The sequence below is a fragment of the Cnephaeus nilssonii genome (genome assembly GCF_951640355.1).
Source record: "Cnephaeus nilssonii genome assembly, chromosome: 15".
NCBI classification, from domain to species: Eukaryota; Metazoa; Chordata; class Mammalia; order Chiroptera; family Vespertilionidae; genus Cnephaeus; species Cnephaeus nilssonii.
Genome location: NC_137086.1, coordinates 10256421 through 10284383, shown reverse-complemented (window position 1 = coordinate 10284383; position 27963 = coordinate 10256421). Strand labels below are relative to the sequence as shown.

General features: G+C 37.3%; 1 protein-coding gene across 5 annotated transcripts in view; it reads right to left on the bottom strand.

Annotated features, from left to right (window-relative positions):
- The window catches only part of NCOA1 (nuclear receptor coactivator 1), a 161202-nt gene that overhangs the window by 67122 nt on the left and 66117 nt on the right, over window positions 1-27963 (bottom strand). For all 5 annotated transcript variants that reach the window (XM_079792378.1, XM_079792380.1, XM_079792381.1 and 2 more), the window contains exons 3-6: window positions 17979-18133; window positions 7530-7635; window positions 3744-3910; window positions 876-973 (exon numbers count right to left, since the gene is read on the bottom strand). In XM_079792378.1, coding sequence (XP_079648504.1) covers window positions 876-973; window positions 3744-3910; window positions 7530-7618 — 354 coding nt within the window. In that variant the 5' untranslated portion in view covers window positions 7619-7635; window positions 17979-18133. The remainder of the gene's footprint in view (window positions 1-875; window positions 974-3743; window positions 3911-7529; window positions 7636-17978; window positions 18134-27963) is intronic.

Sequence of the window (27963 nt, the reverse complement as noted above, 5' to 3'; positions counted from 1 at the left end):
TTAATGCGAAGACACAGAAATAATTAGGGCAAGAGGAAAATATGTATGAAGTTAGAAAATAAAGAGACCCATACATGTTTGTTAGAAACACTTCACCAGAAAAATGGGCCTTGAGGAAGGATAAGGAAAGAAGAATCTATTTTATGTCTATCTATAGCTATATCTCTACTTTATATATGTAATATATACATGTTAAAATTAGGGCTAGAGATAGAAGAGGATACACTATGGGGAATAAGTGTGTACATACACACACGTATATTTTTAAACATTCATGTATGAGAGTGAACATTTAAGGTGATGAGCATACGTGGAAACAAAACATCTGTGTTGAGAATAGAGGGAGTAAAGATTAAATAGAAAAAGCAGGAGTGAAATTACAAAGCAATTACAGAGTAATTCCCATTTAAAAGTTCTTTACTTTAAAAAATTTGATAGAAGGCTGTTAAAATAGTACATTCTCTTACAATGTTTCCATAAACAATTAACACATTTTTAGTCAGAAAGCTTTCCAGGAAAACACTTACTGCAAAAAATAAGGCATCCCTTATTCAAAGACGAAATTCTATGGTAGACACATAGATAGCACTAGCTAGCTAAAGAATTCTGTTTTAGTTTCCCAACTAAATAAATTAATTCAGTTTTCCATCTCACTATTTAGAATGCCTTTATGAAAATGTCTTATGATCATTATTAACATTTAATTCTGAAATAGTAACAAAATAGCTCCCAAAATAAAATAAGTATTAAAGTTCTTTAAAACTTTACTTTGTTTTATAATGTATTAACTGGTTATAAGATACAAAAGAAGAAAAAACCCCAAACTGGCTAGAACAAAGCGCTGGATCACTTTCCGAGTCAATGAGAACAGCTACCTCCAAAAGAAGAGGTCCCAAGGATTCCTTTTCGATCACTCCTTGACTACTTGATGAGATGTCTGATTTCTGTACTTCATCATCAGTTGTTGATTTCTCTATAATAAAGAACCAAAAAGTCACACCTCCAAAATGGGCTTATTTCTATAATGGCAAGTTTAAGGAGACATAGACTCACCTAATTTCAGATTCAAATAATATGTATTTATTATCTAGGCCAGTGATTTTCAATCTTTTCATCTCATAGCACACATTAACTAATTACTAAAATTCTGCAGCACACCAAAAAAAAAATATTTTTTGCCGATCTGACACAAAAAAATAGGTATGATTTTGATTCATTCACACTGGATGGTTACTATTGTGTTAACTGTTGTCATTTTTTTATTTGGTAATCTAAGAGGGAAGAGGTTAGTACCCCTAACTAGTACTAACAGGTACTGCATGTTTTACAATTTTTTGTGGCACACCGGTAGAAAATCGCTGACCTAGGCACTTTTACATTTAGTCTTCATTATACTTGTTTTATAGAAGATAAAATTCACAAAGGTTAAGTAATGTGTTCCAAATAATGTAGTAACTAATTAGTGGCACTGGGAGGACTTGAATTCTGACCTACAAAGTCCAGTGTTCCAACAGTGAGAAAAATGGTATAATTCTATAGCTTTTTAACAAGTCTACACCAAAAAATTTTAAGAAATGGATAAATTGTAAAAGAAAAATTGTTTTCGTCATTTTTTTTTTCTTTTCTGATCAATTGCCACTGAAGAGAAAGTAGGAAGATAATGATTTTTCATTTTGGGAGTCTGCATGAACAACTAACCTTTCACATTCATGTCATGATGATCTGATTGGTAAAACCTTAACTGCTAGAGTGCTTTGAAATTCTTTTGTGTGATGATGTTGAAAAATCCATCCATCATCTTAAAGCAGCATCATACTTAAATAAAAGTTTCCAATCTGTCAGATGAATTAGTTCACCAAAAACCAAATATAGTATTGAGTATTGCAATTCATTTTTTTACTTTAAAAAATGAAATGTTTTAAATATTCCAAAAAATACAGAAAATGACATAGCATCCATTCACATAGTCAGCATTCATTTTTCACTGATGTTAACACTATTTGCTTCAGACCTTTCCTTTTAAATTAACACAATGCTGCAAACAGAGTAAAGCTCTGCCACCATTCCTCCTCTTCAGTATTGTGAGGTCACATAATAATGTCCAAGCATGGTTTAATACTTAAACTACATATGTATGATTTCATGTACACTATATTATTGTTTTGTCGGTGTAAAGTGGTCCTCAGTGTGGTTGTAATTGCATTTCTCTGATGGCTGTGACATTGAGCAATGTTTTTCATGTGCTTATTGGTCATCTATATATCTTCTTTGAATATATCAATGTCTATTCGCCTGCCCATTTTTTAGGTTATTTATTTTTATTTTAAATGTTTCATTTTATAGTATTTTGTTCTTGTTTCACGGGTAACATAGTTTTCCTTTGTCTCTAAGGGATTGTTTGATTTTAAGTTTTCTTCTGCTCTCTGTGTTGTCTCTGCTTTCTCTGAGTTACTTTTTTCCTGTTTGTTCTCTTTTACATTATAGGCTTTCCCCAAGTATTTAGGTTTTTATTCACATTAAAGAGTGATGAACTAAAGTGCCTGGCATTTGTGTGAAAAGTGGGGGCAAGGAGCTGATATTTTTCATGTGGGGATCATTCGCAACTGTCAGTGTTTATGTGCTGTTCCTTTGGCTGCTCAATTTCCACAGGAATCCTCCCACTTTCAACTTAGGGGCGTGAGCCAGGCTGTCAGGGTTTTGAGTCGACTGAACAGGGAAGGGGCCATATGCCTCTTGCTGGCTCTCCCCTTTACAGTCTCACCATCCCCGTTTCTCCTGTCTGCTAAATTGTTGTCACTAATCATTTTCCAACTTTAAAATCTCAAAATCATATCACTTTAATCATTTTAAACGTATTTGTTTATAGTCTTTTCACACCGCTTCTATTAACCTGAAGTTCTTTTGGGTCTAGTCCTTCTGTTGGTTACTGGTATGAGTGCTCTTACTCACTATAGGTTATTCCCTCATGTATTATGTCAGTTTTTAGAATAAAATCCCTCAGAAGCACGTTTTCTTTGGGAATCCCATGTGGCCAGGTGTGGGAGTGTTTCTCCAAAGTGTTTTGCTTTTGTTTCTGGTAGGCAGCCCAGGGATTTTCTGGTGTGGGGGTCCCTAATAAACATAGATAGTACATAAATCATAAAAATACATCAGGGCTTTCCCAGAATCCAGGCAGAAAGAGGCTCATTATTCAGATGGAAGGATTCTCCCAACATTGAGTTATTGTCTTTCAACTCTGTCAGAGCCTCAGATCTCACACCAGTATTTGTGTCCCCTGGCGCTATGCCCTGGTACTGGGTCCCATAACCTCCCAAGACAACCAGTTTCTAATAAGCCACTTTCTTAGAACAAGAAGGCTCTCAGATTTACTTTCTAAAATAAAGAGAACCTAAACAAAAATGTTTAATAAAATTATGAAGTTCAATGCAATTTCTTAATAATAAAAAAATAAAATCACATATTGTCAGTGTCTTTAATAACAAAGCCATGTTTTGTTTGTTTTTTGTTAATCCTCACCCAATGATATCTTTTCCATTGCTTTTTAGAGAGTGGAAGGGAAAGAGAGAGAGAAACATCGACGTGAGAGAGACACATCAATTATTTGCTTCTCATAGGCACCCAAAAATCAAACCTGCAACCCAGGTATGTTGCCTTGACCAGGAATCGAAACTGAGACCCTTCGTTTGCACGCTGATGCTCTAACCGCTTAGCAACATCAGCCAGGACCATGGCTTGTTCTTTACCTTGTTCCATTCTCTTCATTAGCTGTATTTGATCGACTGTCTTCTTCAAAATCTTACATTTGTCTGGTTTTACACTCAAGCTGTCAATGTCACTGATGTTTGCAGACAGTAACTCAGCTAGCTCTTCTAAGTATTTATTTTCTTGCTCCCTGCGCCTCTTTTCAGTGCTGTTACACAAAGAAAATCCAGTAAGTGTACATTTCTACCACTATACTTCCTTTCCTGACTGAGTACTTAATGTTTACACACTTAGATTCCTATTTTTATACAGAACATAAAACCAGATTCAGAAAATAATTTAAATTCACATCTAAAAAACGGATACCACAAACTACTAAAACAGAAACCAATTCTGGCTAAAATACATAAAGAGAATGACTGCTGTCACAGATGAATTTCCTCAGCGATGTATATTCATTGACTATTTCAATAACAATGAATACAGATATTAAAAGGGAGCAAACAGTATGTATACTACCTGCATTTGGAATTATTTTACCTTCTAAATAACACCTTGAGATTGAAAATCTAAATTTTCAAATAAATTTGTTATAAATTAAGCAGGGTAGACTATAAAGAGTTTAAATAAGTTATAATTAACTCTTGATTCTTATAATGAATAGACTACAGTTAGTCCTCATCAAAAAGAAAGTATCCATCTAAGAAGTAAAATAAAAAGGATAATAAATCAATGATTAGAAACTAAGACATGGAGAACAATGTCTCTAGTATACAACTTTGTTTTAAAAATAGATTCAATTAAAAAAATAAAAAATACCATCTACTTATAAGGTCTTATAAATATAATAAATAAAGTCAAACTCAAATTATCTTAAAGCAAAATAATGAGAACAAAAGATAACAGTGGAAACAGCCAGCACTTCACATTCACTCTAATGTACTGAATGACTATTGCTCATTTTTGTTTTCTAGTCTTTATCCCTGGCTTACTTAGCAAGTCATCAGGCAACTTTCTTTATGTAACATAAAGACAATGAAGTATTACTTTGAAACGAATTTTTCTATTATCAAATTAAAAGAATGAGAAAGACTGGTCATAAGTAGCTCTTTGTTTTATAAGCAGCAGCCAAAATAATTTGGCTGCATATAAAAAGGATAGGGAAAAAAAAGGTTAAAAAAGGGAAAGAGCAGTTGTTAAAAAGCTCATAATTGGCAACAATTAAAATACCATTTATTTTAATGTTAAAAAGACTATAAAGGTAATAGTTTTACATAACAATTTAGTAAGTCAAAAAGAACCAAGTCAAATCATCAAATGTATTTACTTACATAAAACAAAATACCACTAAATGGTACATATCTCAAAACAAAATCAAATTTTAAAACTATAACAATCACACATTCTGTCTTTGTCTTTTTTACCTTACATTATTAAGGAATTAGTCCCATTTTACTTAGTAAAACTCTTACAACTTCCACTGTTAGTACTTGCAGCAAGATTTTGACAGGTTTCACACCAAGGCATTGAAAAGTAGGCATGAAGAAAATGAATAACCTACATTTTGATATATACAGGCTTTAGAGAACTCCAGCTGAGCAACCTGATAGTGTTTTAAAGCACATCTGCTTTTTATGTTAGAGAAACTAATTAATATTAGACTTATTAACATGTTCAGTCTATAGTCTGAACTGATCTGTTTAAATCTATGGGTCTACATTTCAACACAAGTAAATTGGATTCACTTGGTGAGGCTCCCAAATCTGTTCTTTACTTTAAATTTTGTGTAAAACTGAAATGCTTTGAAACTACTGTAGGGTAAAAAGAAAAAGAAAAATAAAATTGATAGAATGGGCACGGTAGGCAGACAGAGAGGTGACAGAGGAAGCAAGAAGCTAAAAGTAATGAAATAATGAAGTGTCTATAAAATGACCTGAAAATGAGACTAGGAAAATCACCACAAAATGAAGTAACTAATAAGCGAGGATAGAAAACGAGAGTAGATATATTAAAATAAAGTCAAAATTGAAGGAGGGGTGGAGATGACAAAAAATTCTACCTTAATGGAAAAGAAGGCTTTCTTTATCACTTTGGGCCACCTACATTTCTCCTCTCACTAACCCACTTCATTTCCATTTATATTGCATACATGCTAGTTAATGCGACTGTGAGTTAACTTCTCGTGTATCTTTTTTTCTTCAACTTACTAGTTTTTTCAACAAATGCTCCTATACTCATTATGTGCCAGATAATCATGTACTATATCCAGGAGTAAGTTAGACTTAGCCTCCAATTAGCCAGAAAACAGAAAAGGAGACAGGCCATTATCATACTATGTTGACAAGACTGTAATACTAGAGAAGGGCATACAGATGGCTCCTAGACCTAGGAATGAGATGTCTAAACCTAGTGGTAGGGAAAGACTGGTTTCCTGAAAGAAGAACCCCCAGCTCTTTCAAAGGCATAAAGTGAGAGTGAAAATATCAAGTCAAAGGACCTATAATACTTCAACATGGCTGAACTACAGATATAAGAACCCAAAAGGGCAAGAGATGAGGTCCTGGCCAGACCACCGGGCTCTTTGGTGCCATGATAAAAGGCATGATATATTACTTAAAAGGACAAGTTCAACCTTCCTCTGTCATTTACTAGCTATCTAACCCTGGACATGTCCCTTAATTTAATTTCTCTAAGCTTCAGTTTCCTTATCTGTAAAACAGGGATAATGACATTACCTCCTAGGGTTCTGTCAGGATTAAGACGATGGCATATATAAAATACTGGGCAGAGTTCCTGGCATATACTATTAGCTCAATCAATGTTAGCTGTTATCATCACTCTGATTATGATTATTTTTTGCAGGGCCAGGGGAAGCCCAGAAGGGTTTAAGAATGAGTGGCATGACCAGATTGGTAAGCTTCTTGAAGACAGAAAACATGTCTCACACTTCACTTATATCTTTATAACACCACCCACATGGTGCCAGTTGAAAAACAGGCATTTAATAAACACCTGTTGAGTTGAATTGGAAATGTTGAACAAGCAGAAGGCACAGCTACCCACCATTTTAAGATTAGCACTTTACTCCTCATTCTCTTTGAATAGTTAAAGAATGGAGAAGCGGTAACAGGAAGGAGACACAGGACATCTCACCCCAACAATTACTGAGAAACTCTCCTGTCCAGGGTGACTACACACAGGGCTGGCAATACCTGAGGTCTATCTAACATATGCTCTTTATGATTTACTATGTATAAGCCATACATTGTGTTAGGAACTAGGGATAAAATGGTGAGCAAATTCAGATAAGTGGTAGGGAAAGACTGGTTTCCTGAAAGGAAAAACCCACCAGCTCTTTCAAAGGTGTAAAGTGAGAGTGAAAATATCAAGTTAAAGGACCTATAAGGAGTTCAAATGGCAGCTTAGTTTGCAGTGGAAAAGCCAGGGATTCATGAAATAGTCACACACACTAGTAAAATCTGAAATTATGGATCAAAGCTATAAATATATGTGAGACAGATACATGAATGGTAGACATGTGACATAATAGTTAAGGAAGAAAGAGAAGGTTCCCTTTAAGGAAGTAATGACTACGGTAAGCTGGCATCGTAGAATGTCTATGTGATGACTACAGGAAATCTAGAGGGAGCAAGCTGGACTGAGGGAGTAGCATTATAAGGGAGCTGAGGAAGGAAGAGAACCTGGTAAGGATGCAGGACTCAAAGAAGGCCAGTAAACTTGGAGTAGATGAAACTAAAGCTTTAAAGTGGCAATGAAAATGATAAAGCAGCTCTGCCAGAAACAGACCAAGAAAAGAGTGTTCCTACCTTGATGCCAGTGTGTCACATGGCGATCCTTTTCTCTTAAGTGAGTCTGGGTTAGCAGGGTCAGATGAACTGTCCCCGAGGCCACTCATGTTGAAAAATTTCACACCTAAAAAGAAAGGACAACAATAAGAAATCTATCCTAATGAACTTGCCAACCACAGGGGAGGAGGGAGCTCCCTTATGTTAGCAAATATCTAAACATTGTAGTCATTGTAATCAATGAATAGATTAATACAGCCAACATAAAGACACCTACATCTATACAAAACCAGAGTAGTCTTCAGCTATTTAGTGTTTCTATACTTTTTTTCTGTATCTGTAAAAGAAAATTAATAATACTTTTGTGAAATCATAGAGATTAAGATTAAAATATTGTTAGAATAAAAGAGATACTGAGATTTTTTTTAACACTTATATGTAACTTTGAAAATTGAATGTATAAATGAAAGTCAGAGAAATTATTTTTATATTCATTTTATATTTAACTTTAAAAATATTTTTATTGATTTCAGAGAGGAAGGGAGAGGGAGAGAGAAATAGGAACATCAATGATGAGAGAGAGTTATTGCCTCCTGCACGCCCCATACTGGGGATTGAGCCTGCAACCTGGGCATGTGCCCTGACCAGGATTCAAACCCTGACCTTCTGGTTCATAGGTTGACGCTCAACCACTGAGCCATGATGGCCAGGCTGAAATCAATAAAAACATATTTTAAAAAAAATGTCGAAAAGACCCAACATGGTTTTATTAGTGTCCATTCTGAAACCCCAACATTAAACAATATCCAGCTAAGTAACACATTACTGTAATTAAGCCTGCTACCTTCAAAGATCCATAGAAAGCCCTGACCAGTTTGGCTCAGTGGACAGAGGGTTGGCCCAAGGATCGAAGGATCACAGGTTCAATTCCCAGTAAAGGGCATGTACCTCTCTCTCTCTCCCTCCCTCCCTCTAACCTCTTTTCCACTCTTTCTCTAAAGATCAATGGGAAAAATACCCTCAGGTAAAGATTAAAAAGAAAAGATCCATAGAAATATAAATGAGGTTAACGAAATATCACAAAGCAAAGAAGCCACTTAATTTGATTTTCACACAGAAATAAAATGTAAATATTTTTATTAATACAAAAAATTAAGTTATGCAATCCTAATATATAAAAAGCCAGGGGCCATCACGACCGAAACAATTGGAGAAACGACCGAACAGCAGGCTACGTGAGGCGACCAGGCCAGCAGAGGAGTTAGTGAGGGACGACCAAACGGCTGAACAGCAGGCTGTGTGGGGCAACCAGGCCGGCAAGGGAGGCAGTTGGGGGTGACCAGGCTGGCAGTGGGGGCAGTAAAAGGCAACCAGGCCAGCAGGGGGGCAGTTAGGGGTGACCAGGCCGGTGGGGGGGGCAGTTGGGGGTGACCAGACTGGCGGGGGGGGGGGCAGTTGGGGGCGAGCAGGACGGTAAGGGGGGCAGTTAGGGGCCATCAGGCTGGCAGGCAGAGGTGGTTAGGGGTGATCAGGCTGGCGGGGGGGGGGGGGCAGTTAGGGGCGATCAGGCAGGCAGGCGAGCAGTTAGGAGCTAGCAGTCCCGGGTTGCGAGAGGAATGTCCAACTGCCGGTTTAGGCACGATCCCCAGGATTGGAGAAGGTGCAGGTTGGGCTGAGGGGACCCTCCCCCCGTGCATGAATTTCGTGCACCAGGCTTCTAGCAAATATATAATAATGAAAAAGCGTCAACTCTAAACTTTTCAACAAAAGTAGAAATAAAACAGTGAAGAAAATCTGAGAATTTACTCATCTGGAATTCTACTGGCTCTGAAAATGGACATGTATTTCTTACTATAGTGTGCTATAAATTACAATTCTCTTCTTTCTCTTCTCTTCTAGATTGCAAGCTCAAAGCCAATTACTTGCTCTTTTTACTGTATATCCAATATCTAAAATAATGCATAAAAGATACAGATGCTAAGATGGATGATGAATTACAAGTGATTAAGTTATGTCACTAATACAACATTTAAAACTTTTAAAGAATATTTAAGATTTTTTTATGGTTAAATCTTTTCTGGAATCTTTCATAATGCTCTGTAAATTCTTCCGACAATTGAAATCCTTGTTCCCCTGCTTCCAATGGGGGAAAAACACACCATACCCTGACCTTCCTGGTTTAGAAATTAGAGAACATCTCTTCTAATTTTGAAAAGGTAAATAACTACTATTTTGCAGAAACTGCCTACTGTATTTCATAGTACTATGGAGACACAAAGACCTGTTACAGCAGTGATGGCGAACCTATGACACGCGTGTCAGCACTGACACACGTAGCCATTTCTGATGACACGCGGCCGCTGAGGAGGCCGCATGCCGAGGATGAAACATTTGCTGCTCCTGAGGATGAAACATTTGCGAAATAATGTTTTTTCCTCAAAGTGACACACTACCCGAGTTATGCTCAGTTTTTTGGCGAAGTTGGACACACCAAGCTCAAAAGGTTGCCCATCACTGTGTTAACAGGTATACAACTGTAAACATAAATAATATAATCTCATAAACTGGATAATTTTGAGCAACAAATAAATCTGGATTTAAAAGGAGATTCCTGCCCTAGCCAGCTTGGTTCAGTGGATAGAGCGTCAGCCTGCAGACTGAAGGGTCACAGGTTCGATTCCGGCCAAGGGCAGATGCCTGGGTTGCAACCTCAATCCCCAGTAGGGGGTGTGCAGGAGGCAGCTGATCAATGATTCTCTCTCATCATTGATGTCTCTCTCTCTCTCTCTCTCTCTCTCTCTCTCTCTCTCTCTCTCTGCTTCTCTCTTCCTCTCTGAAATCAATAAAGAAATATATAAAAAAATAACATTAAATTTAAAAAAGGAGATTCCCCATAATGAACTACCCTCAGACTACTGGCTATTGATATTTGCTAAATTTATCTAAGATTCTGGGACTCAGGAGTCATCAGACAACAATTCAAGAGCAGCCAGACAGGCAGGCCTACCAAAATAAGAGCCAATAGTAAGAAGCTGGGAGAGAGTCACCAACAATTTGCTGATGATTCTGGTATGAACTACTTTCTATTTACACAACAACAAACAGATAGTGGAATGCAAAACCTCTGATGAGTGGAAACTATTATAGCCGTTCTTTTTGTGGAATGGTTTTATATTTGGCAGTTAGGGTACTTAAATAAGGTTCATTAAGAAATGTTGGTTTCAGGAAACCAATTTGCATATCACCTTTTAAAAAGAGGTAAGGTTTCTAAGTAAAAGTACCCTGTTGATTTAAAAAGACTTGCTAAATTATACCCAATCTCATGCAATCTCTAGAGAGCAGTTTTAGGAACTAGAAACCACATCTATCTCGGTTCAAATGGACCAGACTAAACCAAATAGGGGAGGCTGAAGAAATAGGTCAGTGCTTTGTATTCCAGTTGATTTATACATTTCCACATAAGAAATTTGTTACTCATCTCCCAGATTTAGCTGACAACAGCATAATTTGAAAAGTAAATAACAGTTAATAAACAACTCTAACAATAGGTCATTTTGACAGCTGAGTTTTTTAAAAAAGAAAATGTTTCTCAAGGGTCCAGTGGCACAATGGATAACACGGACTATGGATGAGAAATTTTTCTCAAACAAGAGTCTTCAGACACCTGCAGTTCTCTGAAAGAAGTTTCCAATTTTCTCTTTTCATTTAAATGACAATTGAAATCTTTCTCTTGTTAAGAAAGGATGGGGATTTCGACAATTTTATTGTCCTTTTTTATGATTAAATTTCCATTGTTTGATATACCACATTTTGTTTTTGTAATCATCAGTTGATGGTCATTTAATTTTTTCCATTTGGGGGCTATTTATCAATAATACTATTGTAAACACTTAAATGCAAATTTTTTGTGTGAACATGTTTTCAATTCTCTTAAGTATATACCTAGGAGTGGAACTACTAGGTCATACTGTAACTCTCTTAACTTTTTGAGGAACTGCCAAACTGTCTCCATAATGGTTGTACCATCTTAAATTCTCACCAGCAATGTACAAGCATTCCAATTTCTCCACCTTCTCACCAAAAGTTACTTTCAGTTTTGCAATTTTATTTTTATTATATCTATTCTAGTGGGTGTGAAATGATATCTTTACACTTCCCTAATCACTGATGACATTGGTCACTTGCATATGTTCTTTGGAGAAATATCTATTCAAGTCCTTTGCCTATTTTTTAAAAATTGGGTTTCTTGTCTTTTTATTGTTGAGTCATAAAAGTTTTTTATATTTGGGTACTAAACCTCTATTAGATATATGATTTGCAAATATTTACTTTCATTCTGTGATTTATCTTTTCACTTTCTTTATAGTGTCTTTTGATAAATAAAAGTTTTTAATTTTGATGAACTCCAACATCTTCCAACTTTTCTTCTTTGTTTAATCAGTACAATGCCTGGACTTCCTTAAAGACAGTTTCTATTAATTGCTATTTTTCCCATGATTTTGGTTTCCTTGCATGCCTCCTAATTTCATATTAAAACAGATATTTTTGGGCTAATGACTGAACAAGGATTTCTTTAAACATTGGAAACAAAAATTATCTCAGAATCCACAAAGCACGGGACCAAAATTCAGATGTTGGCTATCCCTAGCCCCACCCCCACAAACTTCTGCCAATATCTCAACCATTATGGTCAGAGATAGAAAGCAAAGGCAAAGAAATAGATTTAAAGCAATGAATTCTTAAAAATGAAGGCATTTTATTTATTTCATTGATTTTATAAAATATCAAATTTTTCTTAGGGGTTTCTATAAAAGAAAACCCTGTGCAGTCTTTTAAATTTATTATGCTAATAAAGACATTATGAAGAATTGGATAACTTAACTATGTAATATTTAAAACAATGTATTTAATGAATCTGTTTATTATTAAAACTTATTCTACAGTTGGCTCAGTGGATAGAGTGTCACCTGCAGGGGGTGGCCAATCAATGAGTCTCTCTCATCATTGATGTTTCTCTCTCTCTCTCCCTCTCCCTTCCTCTCTGAAATCAATAAAAAAAAATATATATATTTTCTTTAAAAATAAGCTTTTTTTCTATGTGCTAATTTTTTTCTAAATGGAAAGAGAATAAGTTTGGAAACTGTAAAAGTTTATTTTTGGTTTCCAATTAAATATATAGGATGAAGAAAAAAATCGTATCAGTTTTACAAAGTTAACATTTTAAGTTTCTCACATTAATTTTATTTAAAAGATAACTTTTTAAAGATTAAAACATATGCATTTGCCTTGGTAAAATACTCCTACTGGTATTAATTTGTTACTGTGGAAAAACAGAATACAACATACATATTTGTGCAGCTATCTTATTAAAACAAACATACCTTCAACATTTTCTTATAAATCTATGAATCTCATTAAATGATTACAGTTCTCTTAAATAACATTGGGTAATTATACATACACTAGTGGCTTGGTGCACAGATTTGTGCACATTGAGAGGAAATTAATTAGAAGAAATATTTTAATATCGCGATTGGCCCTTTCTCTATAATAGAAGTGTCAACCAAATTCACAATCGACAATGACAAATTGAAACACATGCGTGTGATTGGCACCAACGAGAGCTTTATATGTATCGCACATATGCGTCAACGTAGCCTTTTATACATATACAATAAACTTGCTTAATTAGACCTGCTTTCTGATGTAGCTAAACTTTTTCCAGCCCAGTGAAGAAGCCCAACTTCTCTTTCAGGTAATTGTCAGCAACACAGCAGTAAATATCAACACGGAGCAGATTATTATTGTAGATCATGCAGGGAGAACAAAGGGTGAAATATTTAACTGCAGCAGGCCAGCCAAGGCAGGTGCGATGTGATTGGTCGGGGGCGCCGCCATCGTCCCATGATCATCCCGCAGAGGGAGGCCCAGAACACCGGCTGGTGGGGCAATCAATTGGGGGGCTCCAAGATCACCCCAAAAAGAGAGGCCCAGGCCACCAACTGGTGGGCTGCGGCAGGTGGGCGGGGCCTCCCTCTGTGGGGTGTGATCGATCGCCCTGTAGAGGAAGGCCCAGGCTACCGCATGGCGCTGCTGTGGCGGGTGGGCGGGGCCTCCCTCTGTGGGGTGTGATCGATCGCCCTGTAGTGGAAGGCCCAGGCTACCGCATGGCGGTGCTGTGGCAGGTGGGTGGGGCCTCCCTCTGTGGGGGCAATCCATCGTGGAGCCCCAGCCGGGTGGGAAGGGCCTACCTCTTTGGGGCAATTGATGGGGGAGCTCTGTGATCAATCTCCCCAAAGAGGGAGGCCCAGGCTACCCAGCTGGTGGCACTGCAACGGGTAGCCTGGGCTTCCCTCTGCAGGGGCAATCCATCGCGGAGCCCCGGCCGGGTGGGTGGGGCCTACCTCTTTGGGGTGATCGATCGTGGAGCCCCGCAATTGATCACCCTGCAGAGGGAGGCCCAGGCTACCTGGCCAGCAGCACTGCAGTGGGTGGGCAGGGCCTCCCTCTGTGGGGTGACCAATTGCAGGGCTCCCGTACTGTGAGAGGGTGCAGGCCAGGCTGAGGGGACCCCCCTTCGAAGTGCATGAATTTCGTGCACCAGGCCTCTAGTCTACATATAACCTTCATTGCCCAAATTTATATAAAGATAGTGCATTTTTAAAAGCCCTGCTTGAAACTTAAGCCACATCACTTGATTCAAAATATATTTGGCAAACACATTATTGATACCTATTGAAAAATGAAAAAAATTTCTCCAAGCATTCCATGTGAATAACTGGTTAAAGAGCATCAATATCTGCTCAATGATCATATGAATTTATCTCGTTATAACTCTTCCAGTGCAATATCCAACTAAAGACTAACTCCAAACCAGTAAAACTCAAATTTCACTTTCCAGTGTTCTCAACAGAATAAGTATGAAAACAATGCTTATAAATTAAACCAGAAACTAAGATTTATAAAATTTCAGAATAAGGCACCCTAGCAATTATCAGCTAGTATAGTGCTTCTCAAACCTTTTGACTATATAAACCACTTAGAATATACAAAATGCCTATCTTGTCTATTCCCACTTTTGCTGTATAAAATCAGTAGTAACGAAGAATTCGAGAGGAACAAAATAACAGAAAGGTTCACAAAAATGTAACCCCATGAATATGCATTTAATTAAAGGATGTGACAATGTAATATAGATTTTTATGTGTTTTATATGTATTAACTCATTTATTCATCACAACTGCCCTATGAAGTGTATATTATTATTACCTCCACTTCACAGATGCACTGACTGAGTTCAACAGTTTTATCTGACTAATAAAGAAACTATGGTCTGATGGTGATGACAATGATGATGACTAACACTTTTTTGGACTTACTATTTGCCAATCACTGTTCTAAGCATCTAGCTTATTTTATGTACTCATAAACCTTACTAATTTAATTTACTCATAAAATATGAGATAGGTAACATTATAATCCATTTCAGAGATAAGAAATCTGAGGCATGGAGGGGTTACTTAATCTGCCCAACATCATAAGTGGCAGTGGTAAAAATCATTCTTAGGTAACTTGGTTCTAGAAACTGGCTATGCTTTAACTTATATAACTAACCTACAGTCACATCTACAATAATAAAAGAGTAAGATGCAAATTGACCGTACCTTCGTGACACCCACCAGCCAACCAGGAGTATGCAAATCAACCCAACAAAGATGGCGGGTTAATTTGCACATGCAGGCGCCGAGCAGTCGGGGGCATTCCACACCGCCCCAGCCACTCCGGGCCTCTGGGCAGTGTGGGAAGGCAGAAAGGTGGCTCCGGGTCAGAGCGAAAAGGCGGCTTCAGCCAGAGAGAAGGCGGTGCCGGCAGCCAGGGGAAGGAAGACCCGTTCTTGCACGAATCTTCATGCATTGGGCCTCCAGTAATTGATAAGTAGGAAAGCTAACTATAGATTCCCATGTTTTGCTTTTGCCTCTACACTAAAATGCTGACAAATTATACCACATCTAAAAACCCTGGGAGGTATTTACAAGGTTCCCAAACACATGAACAGAGAATCTTTTCAATCTTGGTCCAAACATAACATGGAAAGAAATAAAATTGACCATATTAATAATCCTGACTTATCTTTTATGGTCATAATATAAATCCAATTATTTCCTGTAAGATGTGAATCACCTTAAAATGTAAATGCGCTATTCCTTCAAATTCAAAAAGTTCTACCTTGTAAAACCTTAATTTTTGTCCAAAAATATATAAATCTTAGATTCTAAAATTGTATGTATACTTACGAATAAACACACAAAATTCCTTTCAATATTATTCAAATCATCTTTAGGGTCTACCTTCTGAAATTTTGAGCTCTTACTATGTTTTGACAAATTTTCCCCTGAAGATATAGTTATAGGCTTTGTTCTCCATATAAGGTTCTTAGTACCAAATCCATGAATCTCTAAAGTCCCATAGCATAGTCTCTTTAGAAAGGAGCATAGATGGAAAGAGACAGGCTCAAAATGAGTGCCGCTGTCCAAAAGAGCTGGCCTGGACTCTTCCAAAACATCGATATCACGGGAGACAAAGAAAAGCTGATAAACTATTCCAGGTAAAAGGAATCAAAGAGATGTGACAACTATGCAGTGTGTGATTCTGGATCAGACAACTAATAAAATTTTAATATGGACTGTATATCCTATATAATAAAAGCCTAATATGCAAAATAAAATAAAATAAAAAATCAACCGAACAGCAAAAGTACCAGCGGAACAACCAGTCGCTATGATGCGCACTGACCACCCCGGGCAGATGCTCAACGCAGGAGCTGCCCCCAGCTCACAGGCCCCAGGCCAGCCAAGGTGGGTGCAAGCAGGGCCCCCCGCCCGAGCCCCCCACTGATTGCTCTGCAGAGGGAGGCTACCAGCGGTGGTAGCAGCAGGGGGTTGGACTGGCGAGTGGGCAGCACCAGGCCAGCCAAGGCGGGTGCCAGTGGGGGCTCCCTGAATGTCCCACTGGTCACCCCACATATCAGCCCTGATCACCGGCCAGGCCTAGGGACCCTACCCATGCACAAATTTCGTGCACCAGGCCTCTAGTTAGATATAATAATAAAAATGTTATGTTTCTTGAATGTGGTTATGCTGTGGTTAAGTAGGAGACAAATAATGAACATTTAGGAGTGAAAGATCATAAATGTCTACAACTTACTCTCAGATGATTCTTCATCGTCTTACCTTATAATAGACAAATATGCAAATTGACCGCACCTTCGCTACGCCCAAGCCACGCCCACCAACCGAGCCACGCCCACCAGGAAACCATTGCAGGGACGTTGGGGTGTGGCGGAGCCCAAGGCTGGGAAAGCCTCGGGGTGGAGGCTTTCCCGGCCTTGGGCACCAGCAGGGAGCCTGCACGGATCGCAGGCAACGACCAGGGGGTCGGCTCCTACGATCCGTAGCAGGGACGCTGGGTGCGGCCGAGCCCAAGGCCGGGAAAGCCGCCCGCCCAAGGCTTTCCCGGCCTTGGGCACCAGTGGGGAGCCTGCACCGATCGCAGGAAACCACTGGGGGTCAGCTCCTGCGATCGGTAGCAGGGACGCTGGGTGCAGCGAGCCCAAGGCCAGGACAGCCTGGGGCGGAGGCTTTCCCGGCCTTGGGCACCAGCGGGCAGCCTGCACGGATCGCAGGAAACCACTGGGGGTCGGCTCCTACGATCCTTAGCAGGGATGTTGGGTGCGGCCGAGCCCAAGGCCACTGCCCGGGGCCAAGCCCCGACCCTGAAAAAGGCAGAAGGCGGTGGCCACAGCCAAGGCCTGGGTCCCCGGTGCCGGCAGAAAACTGGTGCAGGCAGCCAGGTGAATGAAGGTCTATTGCACGAATCTTCGTGCAAACGGGCTACTAGTTATCACCATAATAGTGGTGGAGGAGCAGAAGTAGTAAAATACAGAGAGATAAAGCAAACATAACACATGTTTACAATTGGTGAATCTGGGTAATGATATAGAGGTGTTCAGTTTATCAATCTTGGAATTGTTTCGCAGTTTTAAAAATGTTTTTAATAAATGTTAAGGGGAAATAGAAAAGATAAAAATTTTCATTGTGACATAAAGAAAATAAAGACTTTCTCAGACGCACTCACTGAACACCGAGTTAAAGAATAAGAAAACTAGGCCAGACTTTAATCACTAGATTATTCTATTTTTTTCCTCCCTTTCTCTTTCATAAAGTCCAGGTACTTATATAACATTCCCTTATTGAAGCCTATATTAATTTCAATGTGCATTGAAGCAGTTTATAAAGTGTAATCTAAAACTTTTTGAACATTTTCAATTAGAAATGTCAGTACATGTTTTATGATAACCTTGAAGCTTCTCAGATCATATATATTTCCATAAAAATAAGAGTCAACAGGTAGTCATTTTCTCCATACTTTTGTAGAGATGAAGCTCTTTAAAAACAGAGCTACAATTCTTACCTGGGAGACTTCTTTGTTCATAATGAGTCCTCAAAACAGATAGGGTCAAGTTAGTGCTCCTGAGGTTAGCTTCCAGGGGAATGGGGTAAAGATGTTCTCCAGAGATGGCTCTAATCTCTTCACTCTCACCTCATTTAAGGACAATATGCAAAAAACTAAAGCAAAGGAAAAGAAGAAAAAAACAAAACAGAGGGAGGTTAGATTGTCATTTTATTGTTTAAGAGATGATAAAGGTCAGAATGCTAGGTAAAGAAAATATAACCTTTAAGGCCAAATGGAAAAATATTTCCAAAGACAATGTATAAAAGTCTGACTTTACAGTTAAAGTCTTTTCTGGTGATTAAATATATTGTATATTCCTACTTAAGACTGCTACTTACATAATACCTAATTACATTCTGCCCTTAATCTTTTGAAAGAGCCATTTATATGTCTTTAATTTTTTTTTCTGGCTGTATTTATATGTTTATTCTTTCTACTTATAAATAACTAGAGGCCCGGTGCACGGGTTTGGCACCAGTGGGGTCCCTCAGCCTGGCCTGCGGGGATTGGGCCGAAACTGGCTCTCGGACATCCCCCAAGGGGTCCCGGATTGTGAGAGGGTGAAGGCCAGGCCGAGGGACCTCACCGGTGCACAATTAGGGCCGGGAAGGAACTGTGGGAGGGCTCCAAGGCGTGTCCGGCCCGTCTCGCCCAGTCCCGATCGGCTGGACCCCATCAGCAAGCTAACCTACTGACCCCTCGTGGTCAGTGCGCATCATAGCAACTGGTCGAATGGTTGAACTAACAGTTGGACACTTAACCTATTAGGCTTTTATTATATAGGATGATTTTTAAAATATATTTTTTATTGATTTCAGAGAGGAAGAGAGAGGGAGAGAAATAATGATGATGAGAGAGAATCACTGATTGGCTGCCTCCTGCACCCACCCAACCGGGGATTCAGCCGGCAATGCCGGGCATGTGCTCTCACCAGGAATCAAACCATGACCTCCTGGTTCATAGGTCAATGCTCAACCACTGAGCAACACCAGCTGGGTAACAAATTAGACCAATGGGGAATGCAAAATCATGATCTGTGCTTAAAAAGGCGCCTGAACACACACACACACACATAAAGTCTCAACTTATATACAGTGCCCAAGTTCAAGCAAACACTGAGATGCTGTGATTTAAGAGAAAAATAAAGAGATTTTAAATACATTATATATATATATATATATATATATATATATATATATATATATATATATATACACATACATACATACACTAAGGGACAAAGAAAACCTTAGGAAAGATGAGGACTGAGTGCCATTATTACAATTTTCTAAATGTTTCAAGAAGACAAGAGTGTTTCAAATGTCATATACCAGAAAAAAGGTCAGGTGGGTAAGTAAACCCTCCCGGCCTCCAAGATGATGGGAATCACAGTAACGACTCTTTCCACCTCATGATGGAAGTGGCATGCATGGGTAGAAGAGGAGGAGGCTGGGATACTGCAAAGAAGGGGAAAGGAAAAAATTCTAGCTTGGTTATTAAATGAAAGATGGTCTCATGAACCCCAAGTAGAATTGCTTTTCAAATATACTGTTATCATCTCTTACCACTAACTCAGAGAGGTATTTCCACTAATCAGTCTAAATTTCATCTCTTTAAGATGTCTTCTGTAACCCTTATATAGATACCTCTGAAAGTCTTGCATATACTAAATCTTATAAAGCAAATATTATTCTTTATATGTAAAACTAAAATATTTCATTCAATGGAATCCTACTGTGAATCATTCTCTTAAAAATTAATCCCATCTTAACATCTTTTGTATAAAAAATTTTCGAGACAAATGAATATATAAAAACTTAAATAAACACAAACAAGAATAAAAATTAAAATTGCCCATACAGACCTATACATTGAACCATTAATAATAACTTGACCATGATATTTGTTGTACATGCTCAACAAAACAAATTGTATTAAATTTAGCAATATCGTTGGAAATAGGAATCACAATTTAACGCTAGTTTATTATAACAAGATGAACTGAGTCTCCCAGTAGCGTTTAGTAGTCTTAGTTTAGGCTAACTTTGATCTTGCTGGGAAGGAGTTTAAAGAATTTCATAGAAAGGTTAAGAATTTTGCCTGGAAAAACTGTAAGAATTTGTAGAGCGGGTATGAGCAAGAAGTACTGAGGAGTTTGAAGAGGCAGAGAAGGCAGGTTGTTTGGGGGAGAAACAAGAAAAGCACAATGTAGAGATGTGGAACAGGAAAGTCTGAACAAAGATATTTAAAGGCAATTTATAAGGAAGTATGTCTTGCTAGATGATATAGAATGTAAACTACTCCTTTCATCCCAACAAAAATTTTAGGAATAGTCTACCTTATTCATCACCAAAAATATAATTTTGGCATTATATATTTTATGTTTTTGCTTGTTTTCTTGTATGGAAGACATCTTGAAGAGAGCTTCAAGGACAGACAACACTACCCTAAAGATTAAGGCCAATTTGTCCTCTTTCTCACAATAATTACATTATGAAAATATGCAGGTGGTTAAATTGAATTACTGAGTATTCCATTTCTTATCGAAAAACAGTATATTTTGTCAACGAATGAGTTAGCAAACTGGTAAATAAAGGTAAAAACAAGGTCATAATGAAGCCAAGGTTTATGGATCTGGACCCCTGTGATCCATTAACTGTTCTATTCCAAGTTCACATGCTGTATACCTTTCAAATGAAAGTAGCTGAATGGTCAGTTAAGGATGGAAGAGAATATGAGTAGATGAATGAAAAGTCATCAGTACTACCACTGGCAAAATTTGAAGTATATGTCCACTGATTTTGAATCTAAGGTCATATTAACTTGTGGAAAATGGTCAAAGAACCTTCAACAGTTTGGAAAATTATGCTATTTCAATCTTATGTAAGTTTTTTCAAGAAGGTTCACCATGTAATTTTAAGTCTAAAACAAACCCAAGTGAATACTTCCCATGAATAAATTAGGGACTACATTCATAAAAGAATTGCTACTTAACATGCAATTATCTCATTTTAATGATGCTTAAATTAAAGCAATTAAAAATTTACCAGAGGAAAAGAATCTAAAAGGTCCTGTTAATTGTTGACCATAATAGAAGAAATGTTTTTTTTAAAAAAAACCCCACAGGATCTACATATTTTGTTTAAATTCCTCTCATGTTTTAATCTAACAAAAGCAATAATGGTAACATAAGTAGTAACATCAAATTCTTAATCATAATTGAAAAGACAGTACAAAATGTCTACTCCTTCCTACTTAACCATCTGGAACATGTTAAAAACTCCCTAAAAGCATGAGAAATCTGCAAGTATAATTACACTCTGGGACTATTAGCATGACATGCTTCAATAAATACTTCTAATAAGATCTGCTGATATAATAATTGGCACTAAAACGAATGGATTTTCATTATGTGGGTATTTGTTCCTACTGGCTAAATACTCAAGAAAACTGATAAATTGTCCCTTGAATAGAAACAAACAAAAAAACACACCCAGCAAGGGCAGTGTGACAAGTTGCAGAGATAAAACAGAAGGGACAAGCAAAGAGCAAAAATCTGCAAATGCCTGAGTTCAATTCATATTTTCTCTCTCGCTTTCTCCCTTCCTTCCTCTCTTCCTGCACCCCCCACATCTGGCATAACTATCTGTGTTCTTGTCAAAAGTGATATGGTTGGGGTTAGAAGAAAATGTTATATTAAATCTTGAGTTGGTTAAAAGCTAGTTTGCTAAAGGTCTTCAGACCAAATCCTAAGGGAAAATATTCAAAATTTACTCTATTCTTGATGGTTTGGGGAGGTGAACATTTAGCTACTTAAGTTGGAAAGGTTAAACAAGGGAACGACCCAACCAGCTAAGATCTTCAGGAAGATCGTGTTGGTAGCTGAGCAGTGGAGGCCAGAGGGCTGCTGTGACCATTTAATTCCAGCACAGTGAGCAGTGGGGTTTATGTAGGAACAGTTGGGCGGAATGAGATACTGGAATAAATCAGTAAGAACTGGGGGTAAAAAAACAAGAGGCCAAATTGCCTGCATGTATGAATTATAAAAGTAAGGCATGTTTACTGTACAAGTGTAGAAAATGCAGGTAAATAAAAATCACCCACAAGTGTTCCATCTAGAACTAATGCAAAGATTTGTATATTTATTATTCTATACATACAGATTATGGTACCATAGTGTACATATTGTTTAAGAACATCCTTTTTTCACTAAAGTTATATATAACTTCTCATGTTATTAAATAGTCTTCTACATAGCTTGTATTGACTATAAAATATTTCTATGTGTGTATGTGTCATAGTTTGTTTTTTTTAATATATTTTATTGATTTTTTACAGAGAGGAAGAGAGAGGGATAGGGAGTTAGAAACATCGATCAGCCGCCTCTTGCATACCCGCTACTGGGGATGTGCCCGCAACCAAGGTACATGCCCTTGACCGGAATCAAACCTGGGACCCTTGAGTCCGCAGGCCGACGCTCTATCCACTGAGCCAAACCGGTTTCGGCTGTGTCATAGTTTTTAAGCAAGGCAGTAAGTAGTACAGGACTTTAGACTGTTTCTTTATGCTGTTAAAAACAAAACTATGATGAGGCATTTTTCTGGCTGAAATTTTGTTTACTTTCAGGATTATAGTCTCTAAATAAGCTCCTACAAGCACCAAGTTTCCTGGCATGAGAGATGGTGTAGACATTAATGCCATTTAGTGAAGACCGAGTTTGCAGGAGATAACAGATGTCTGAGGGAGAGGCTAATGAATTCAGTTATGTACACATTAATAATGAATATGACATCCAAGTAGATAAGTCCAGCTGACTTCCAAAGAAGTGGAATAAAAAGGTTTTTGGAATCCCTGGTAGTAGAGTAGATGAGATGACCAAGGAAAAGTGAGAAGAGAAGAGAATAAATTACCACAAAGACAATCCAATATTTAAGGAAGGGAACAACTAAACCTGGAATATCAATTTAAAAAAGAGAGATAGACCGGCCAGCGTGGCTCAGTGGTTGAGCGCTGACTTATGAACCAGGAGGTCACAGTTCGATTCCCAGTCAGGAGACATGCCTGGGTTGCAGGCTTGATCCCCAGTGTGGGGCGTGCAGGAGGCAGCCGATCAATGATTCTCTTTCATCATTGATGTTTCTATCTCTCGCTCTCTCCTTCTCCCTTCCTCTCTGAAATCAATTTAAAAAAATTTTTTTTAAAGAGAGAGAAAATGAGTCAAGGTAAGAGGAGAAAACCAGCAAAAGTTGAGGGTAGAAGATCATAATGCCCACTTTCAATAATTGCTTTGAACCTGCCCAATCACAATCCCTTTAAAACAAAACAAACTCTTAAAAAGTACCCAAAGGTAGTCAAGAGTCCCTGCAAAATAAACCCCAATAAAGCACCAACACTTCCCTACAAAGACACCAGGAATTCAACAAGCCCCACCACCAGCACAATCATTGAACTCACAGGCTTTTATGCTCAGTGTGTCTACCACCCTCCCCCAACTTCACGCCATCATAATCCAAATAACAACGTTTGTGGGAGAGCATTATAAAATTTTTTTAGGGTGGGGGGGGGGTGGCCTAAAACTATTTTTCTCCCTTCAAGGTTATGGTTAGTCCTAGTATACTAAGATTTATTATCACCGTACATGTTCACAATTTCAACTCCATTTTACAAACTTTCCTAAGTATCTTTTCCAGAATTAATTTTTATAAACTTGATTTCATTTTCCCCTTACTTTTTGTACCCTCTGCTTACCCTTTAGGGATTAACAGTAGTACAAATCATTGTATATTCAATAACTAGCCATAAAAATCAATGTCCTACAGAGCAATGAAAATGAATTTTAGAAATTTAAAAGTAGATCTTAGGACAAAAACAAAAAAAGTAACTCTTAAGAAAACATATACAATATACCTTTTTTGTTGTTGTTAATCCTTACCCGAGGATATTTTTTCCATTGATTTTTAAAGAGAGTGGAAGGGAGGGGGAGAGACAGAGAAAGAGAGAGAAACATTGATGTGCAAGAGACACATCAACTGGTTGCCTCCTGTATTGCTCTAACTACTGAGAAACCAGCCAGGGCTATACCATTTTTTATAAAGTTCAAAAATAAGCAATCAATAAACTATATTATTTAGGTACAGATTTATATATAGTAAAACTTATTATAAAAAATTAAAATAACTTAGAAAATTCAGTATAGTGTTTACACATGGGGAGAGACATGAAAAGGGATGAGTTGAAAAAGGCTTACACAAGGAGTTTCCATTATATTCTTAAATTTCATTTCTTAGGTTGGGCATACATAATACTGCTTAACATACTAAATAATACTTTAAAATTTACATTTTGGTGAAGGACAATAAATTTTTAATGAATGAATTAAGGAGATTATAGAATAGTGTTTTATGGAGCATAACTCAAATATTTCAAATAATTCTATTTATTTTCTTATTTATTACTCAAGATAAATTGTCTTGATCACCTAGAGAACTATTATTCAAGAAACTACTAGTTAGCCCTGGCCAGCTGGCTCAGTTAGTTAGAGCGTTTGTATGTGCCCTGATCTGAGATCAACCAATACACCAAGGTTGCAGGTTGATCTCAGATCAGGGCACATACAAAAAATAACAATGAATACATAAATAAATGGAACAACAAAGCGATGTTTCTCTCAAATCAGTTATTAAAAAACCACTGCTAGTTATTACTTTCCTACTAGAAAAGAATTTAGTTTATTTAAAACGTTTATCAGTAACCATTCAGTAAATTATAATTAATATAACTGACAGCTACTTTGAAGTCCCAGTGTGCTCTTCCTGAATTTTAATTATAGTGGATATTTTTTTGAAATTACATATGTAGTGACAAGGAATAATTAGGGGGAAAGACATAACCCTTCTAAGCAAGATTAAAGTGCATACAAAGGAAGGAATACTTGTATTCTGACCTCTCGGGTAAAGGTGGAGTAAGGAAGATTTGTTTTCCAAAGAATGATCTCCAGAGGAATCCCAATTAATAAAACTGTCAGGAAAAGAACTGGCATTAAGATGTTCAGGAATTATTAACCATTTGTATGTCATAAGCGTCTATAGACGCAAGCAGCAGACCTTTTTTAATTAAATTCAAAATATCGTGGCAGTTAACTGGGTAAATCCTTTTCTCCCAGCATTGTTAAAAATGTAGCTTCATTGACTGTTTATAAATAAACAGTATTTTTGGTAAACTGAAGTTACAGAATTATGGAAAATTTACCATGTAAACTGCATGAATATTTTAAATACTTCACTCTCTAGTAACTTTGTAAGTGACAAATCTTAACAACAGCAGATATTATTTGTATTGTAAGATGGTAACACGTACTGAAACCTTGAAAACAGACTACTTGGAAAGAAAATCCGTTTGGCTTGATGAAAACTAAAGTTCTGAATATATATGCAATTTTCTTTCAGTAATTCAAGTTCTCTGCATACCATACATACTGTTATAAATATAATCTAAAAAAGAGATTTACCATGGGAGCAGTAAAAGTAAGAGGCAATACGGTTTGGAGAACACAAATTAGAATGGGGCTTGAGAAGCAGACACTGACGCAATACTATCACTGAAAGAAGCAAGAGGAGATAAGCTAACGCACAATGATAATAGTAAGAATACGTGGTTCTGGACCAAGGAACATCCCAATTAATGCCCTGGTAAGGCTCTAGGCAAAACAAAGTAATGAAAACAAAGGCATACACAGTGTGATGACAATATAAAGAACGACAAATGGGAAATAGATAATCTCAATGCTGTCCTTAAGAAGTGACCAATGCTTTCATGGATTTTTGAGACTGATAGTCTAAAGAAGAGAATGGGGAATGAGAAAAGAAAGGTAAATTATATGACTAACTGAAGCTACAGTTTCAGGTATTTTTTAGTTGAAATTAACATTTAAATCAGCAGACTTTGAATAAAGCAGATAATCCTCATTGATTGGCTGCATCCTGCACATGCCTACTGGGAATTGAGCTTGCAACCTGGGCATGTGCCCTGACTGGGAATCAACTGTGACCTCTTGGTTCATGAGTCGATGCTCAACCACTGAGCCACACCAGCTGGGCCATTTCATTTTCTTTAGGTGAACAATCCACCCGGAGGAAGGTCTTCAATAAAAATATCAAACTAAATATATGAAATATTGAATTGCTATAATGGCTTAAATTTCTGTAAGATTATAATTGTGATTGGTTAAGTCTGTTGAGCTATAACATGTATTTGCTTATTATATCACTAAGAAGAAAACTTCAAAACACTTAAAACTTACAAAAAACTTTTTATATTTTAAAAACTTTTTTCCAATGTAAAAGTAAAGAAAGCAGAGGAACCTGATTTATCAAGGAGGGAAATAAGGAACAATTACACAATTCTGTAGAGATTAATTTATAAGGTTTTATAAATCCTCTTCAGAGTAAGCTCATATTATAATTTACAATGTAGATCTTTTGTATAAGCTTCTCTTAGGATTTCTCTTATCTAAAATGGGTCCCTGGGGAACCAGCAAGAAGAAATTCTATGATTATCTTCTGATGCAATAAAGGGAGAGGTCTTTCTAATACTAAATTTAAGGAAAATAATGACTCTTCCCTGAGAGTCATGGCAATATCTCCATCATGAATATGAAAGCAAAATGGTTATAATTTCTGGTGCATTTCTTTTGTCTTTTTATTTAAGCAACATCTAATTTTCTTAAGGAAGTGTTTTTCATTAAGTTATGAAATCATACATTAAGCCTTTTTATAATGAATTATAAATTACAGTTTGTCCAGTTCACAAAAGAAAAACATTTAAACACATTTATATAACCTAGTTATGCAATGTGGATTCTGGATTCTTCAATGTTCCCCTTACAAATTACTTAGGGACTGTGAATATATTATCATGTTTACTTGAATAACTACACATTTACCAGGAAATAAAGCAAATATCTGGATCTGAGTCTACAGTCATCCTTACAAGCCTAATCTATCTTCTAAATTCTTTTTTTTTCTTTTTAAAAAAATATATTTTATTGTTTTTTTTTACAGAGAGGAAGGGAGAGGGATAGAGAGTTAGAAACATTAATGGGAGAGAAACATCGATCAGCTGCATCCTGCACACCCCCTACTGGGGATGTGCCCTTGACTGGAATCGAATCTGGGACCCTTCAGTCCGCAGCCCAATGCTCTACCCACTGAGCCAAACTGATCAGGGCTATCTTCTAAATTCTTACTTCTGTTTATCAAAGAATGGTGTACTTACAGAAAATTGCAAAGATATCAGTAGCAGAGTTAAACTAGAATCTAGATTTAATGTTTTTCTCCTTTTCAGCATTTCTTTAGTTTTCTAAGAAGTCCTACTTAGAGCTAAAGATATATTGGGCGAGGCGTTAGGGTAGACTTCATATTTGAATGCCTCTATGCAAGATAGCAGGAAATCAGACATAAAAACCAGGGTTTTACTCCCAGGATTTGCCATTAGCCTGCTTTTGTAACATCAGGTATATTACAACTTCTTAGAAACTCAATTTTTTGCCATCTGTAAAATAAAGATGTTGGTGCTCACTTCCAGTCAAAATATTTATGTAACTCTACATTTATGTGAGTATACGAATGAGTAACAGAATCAGAGCAAGTCCATGTGAGACTGTGGACACAGCGATATATATATATATATATGTATGTAAAAATAGAAAATGGTAATGTAAAAAAATACGATGTTTACATTTGAAGTTTCCTTTCACAGTTTAGGTTTAAACTTTTGATTTAAAAGGGCTCAGTAAGCCCAGCACTTTCATCTAAATCCCCAGCATCCTCCTTTCATCTTGCCATTTTTCTAATGTCCACAAGGAATATAACCTAAGAGTATGCTTGCTTTCCTCCCAAAATAATCATTCCCATACGTGGTCTAAGATGAACTGATCCAGTCCAAT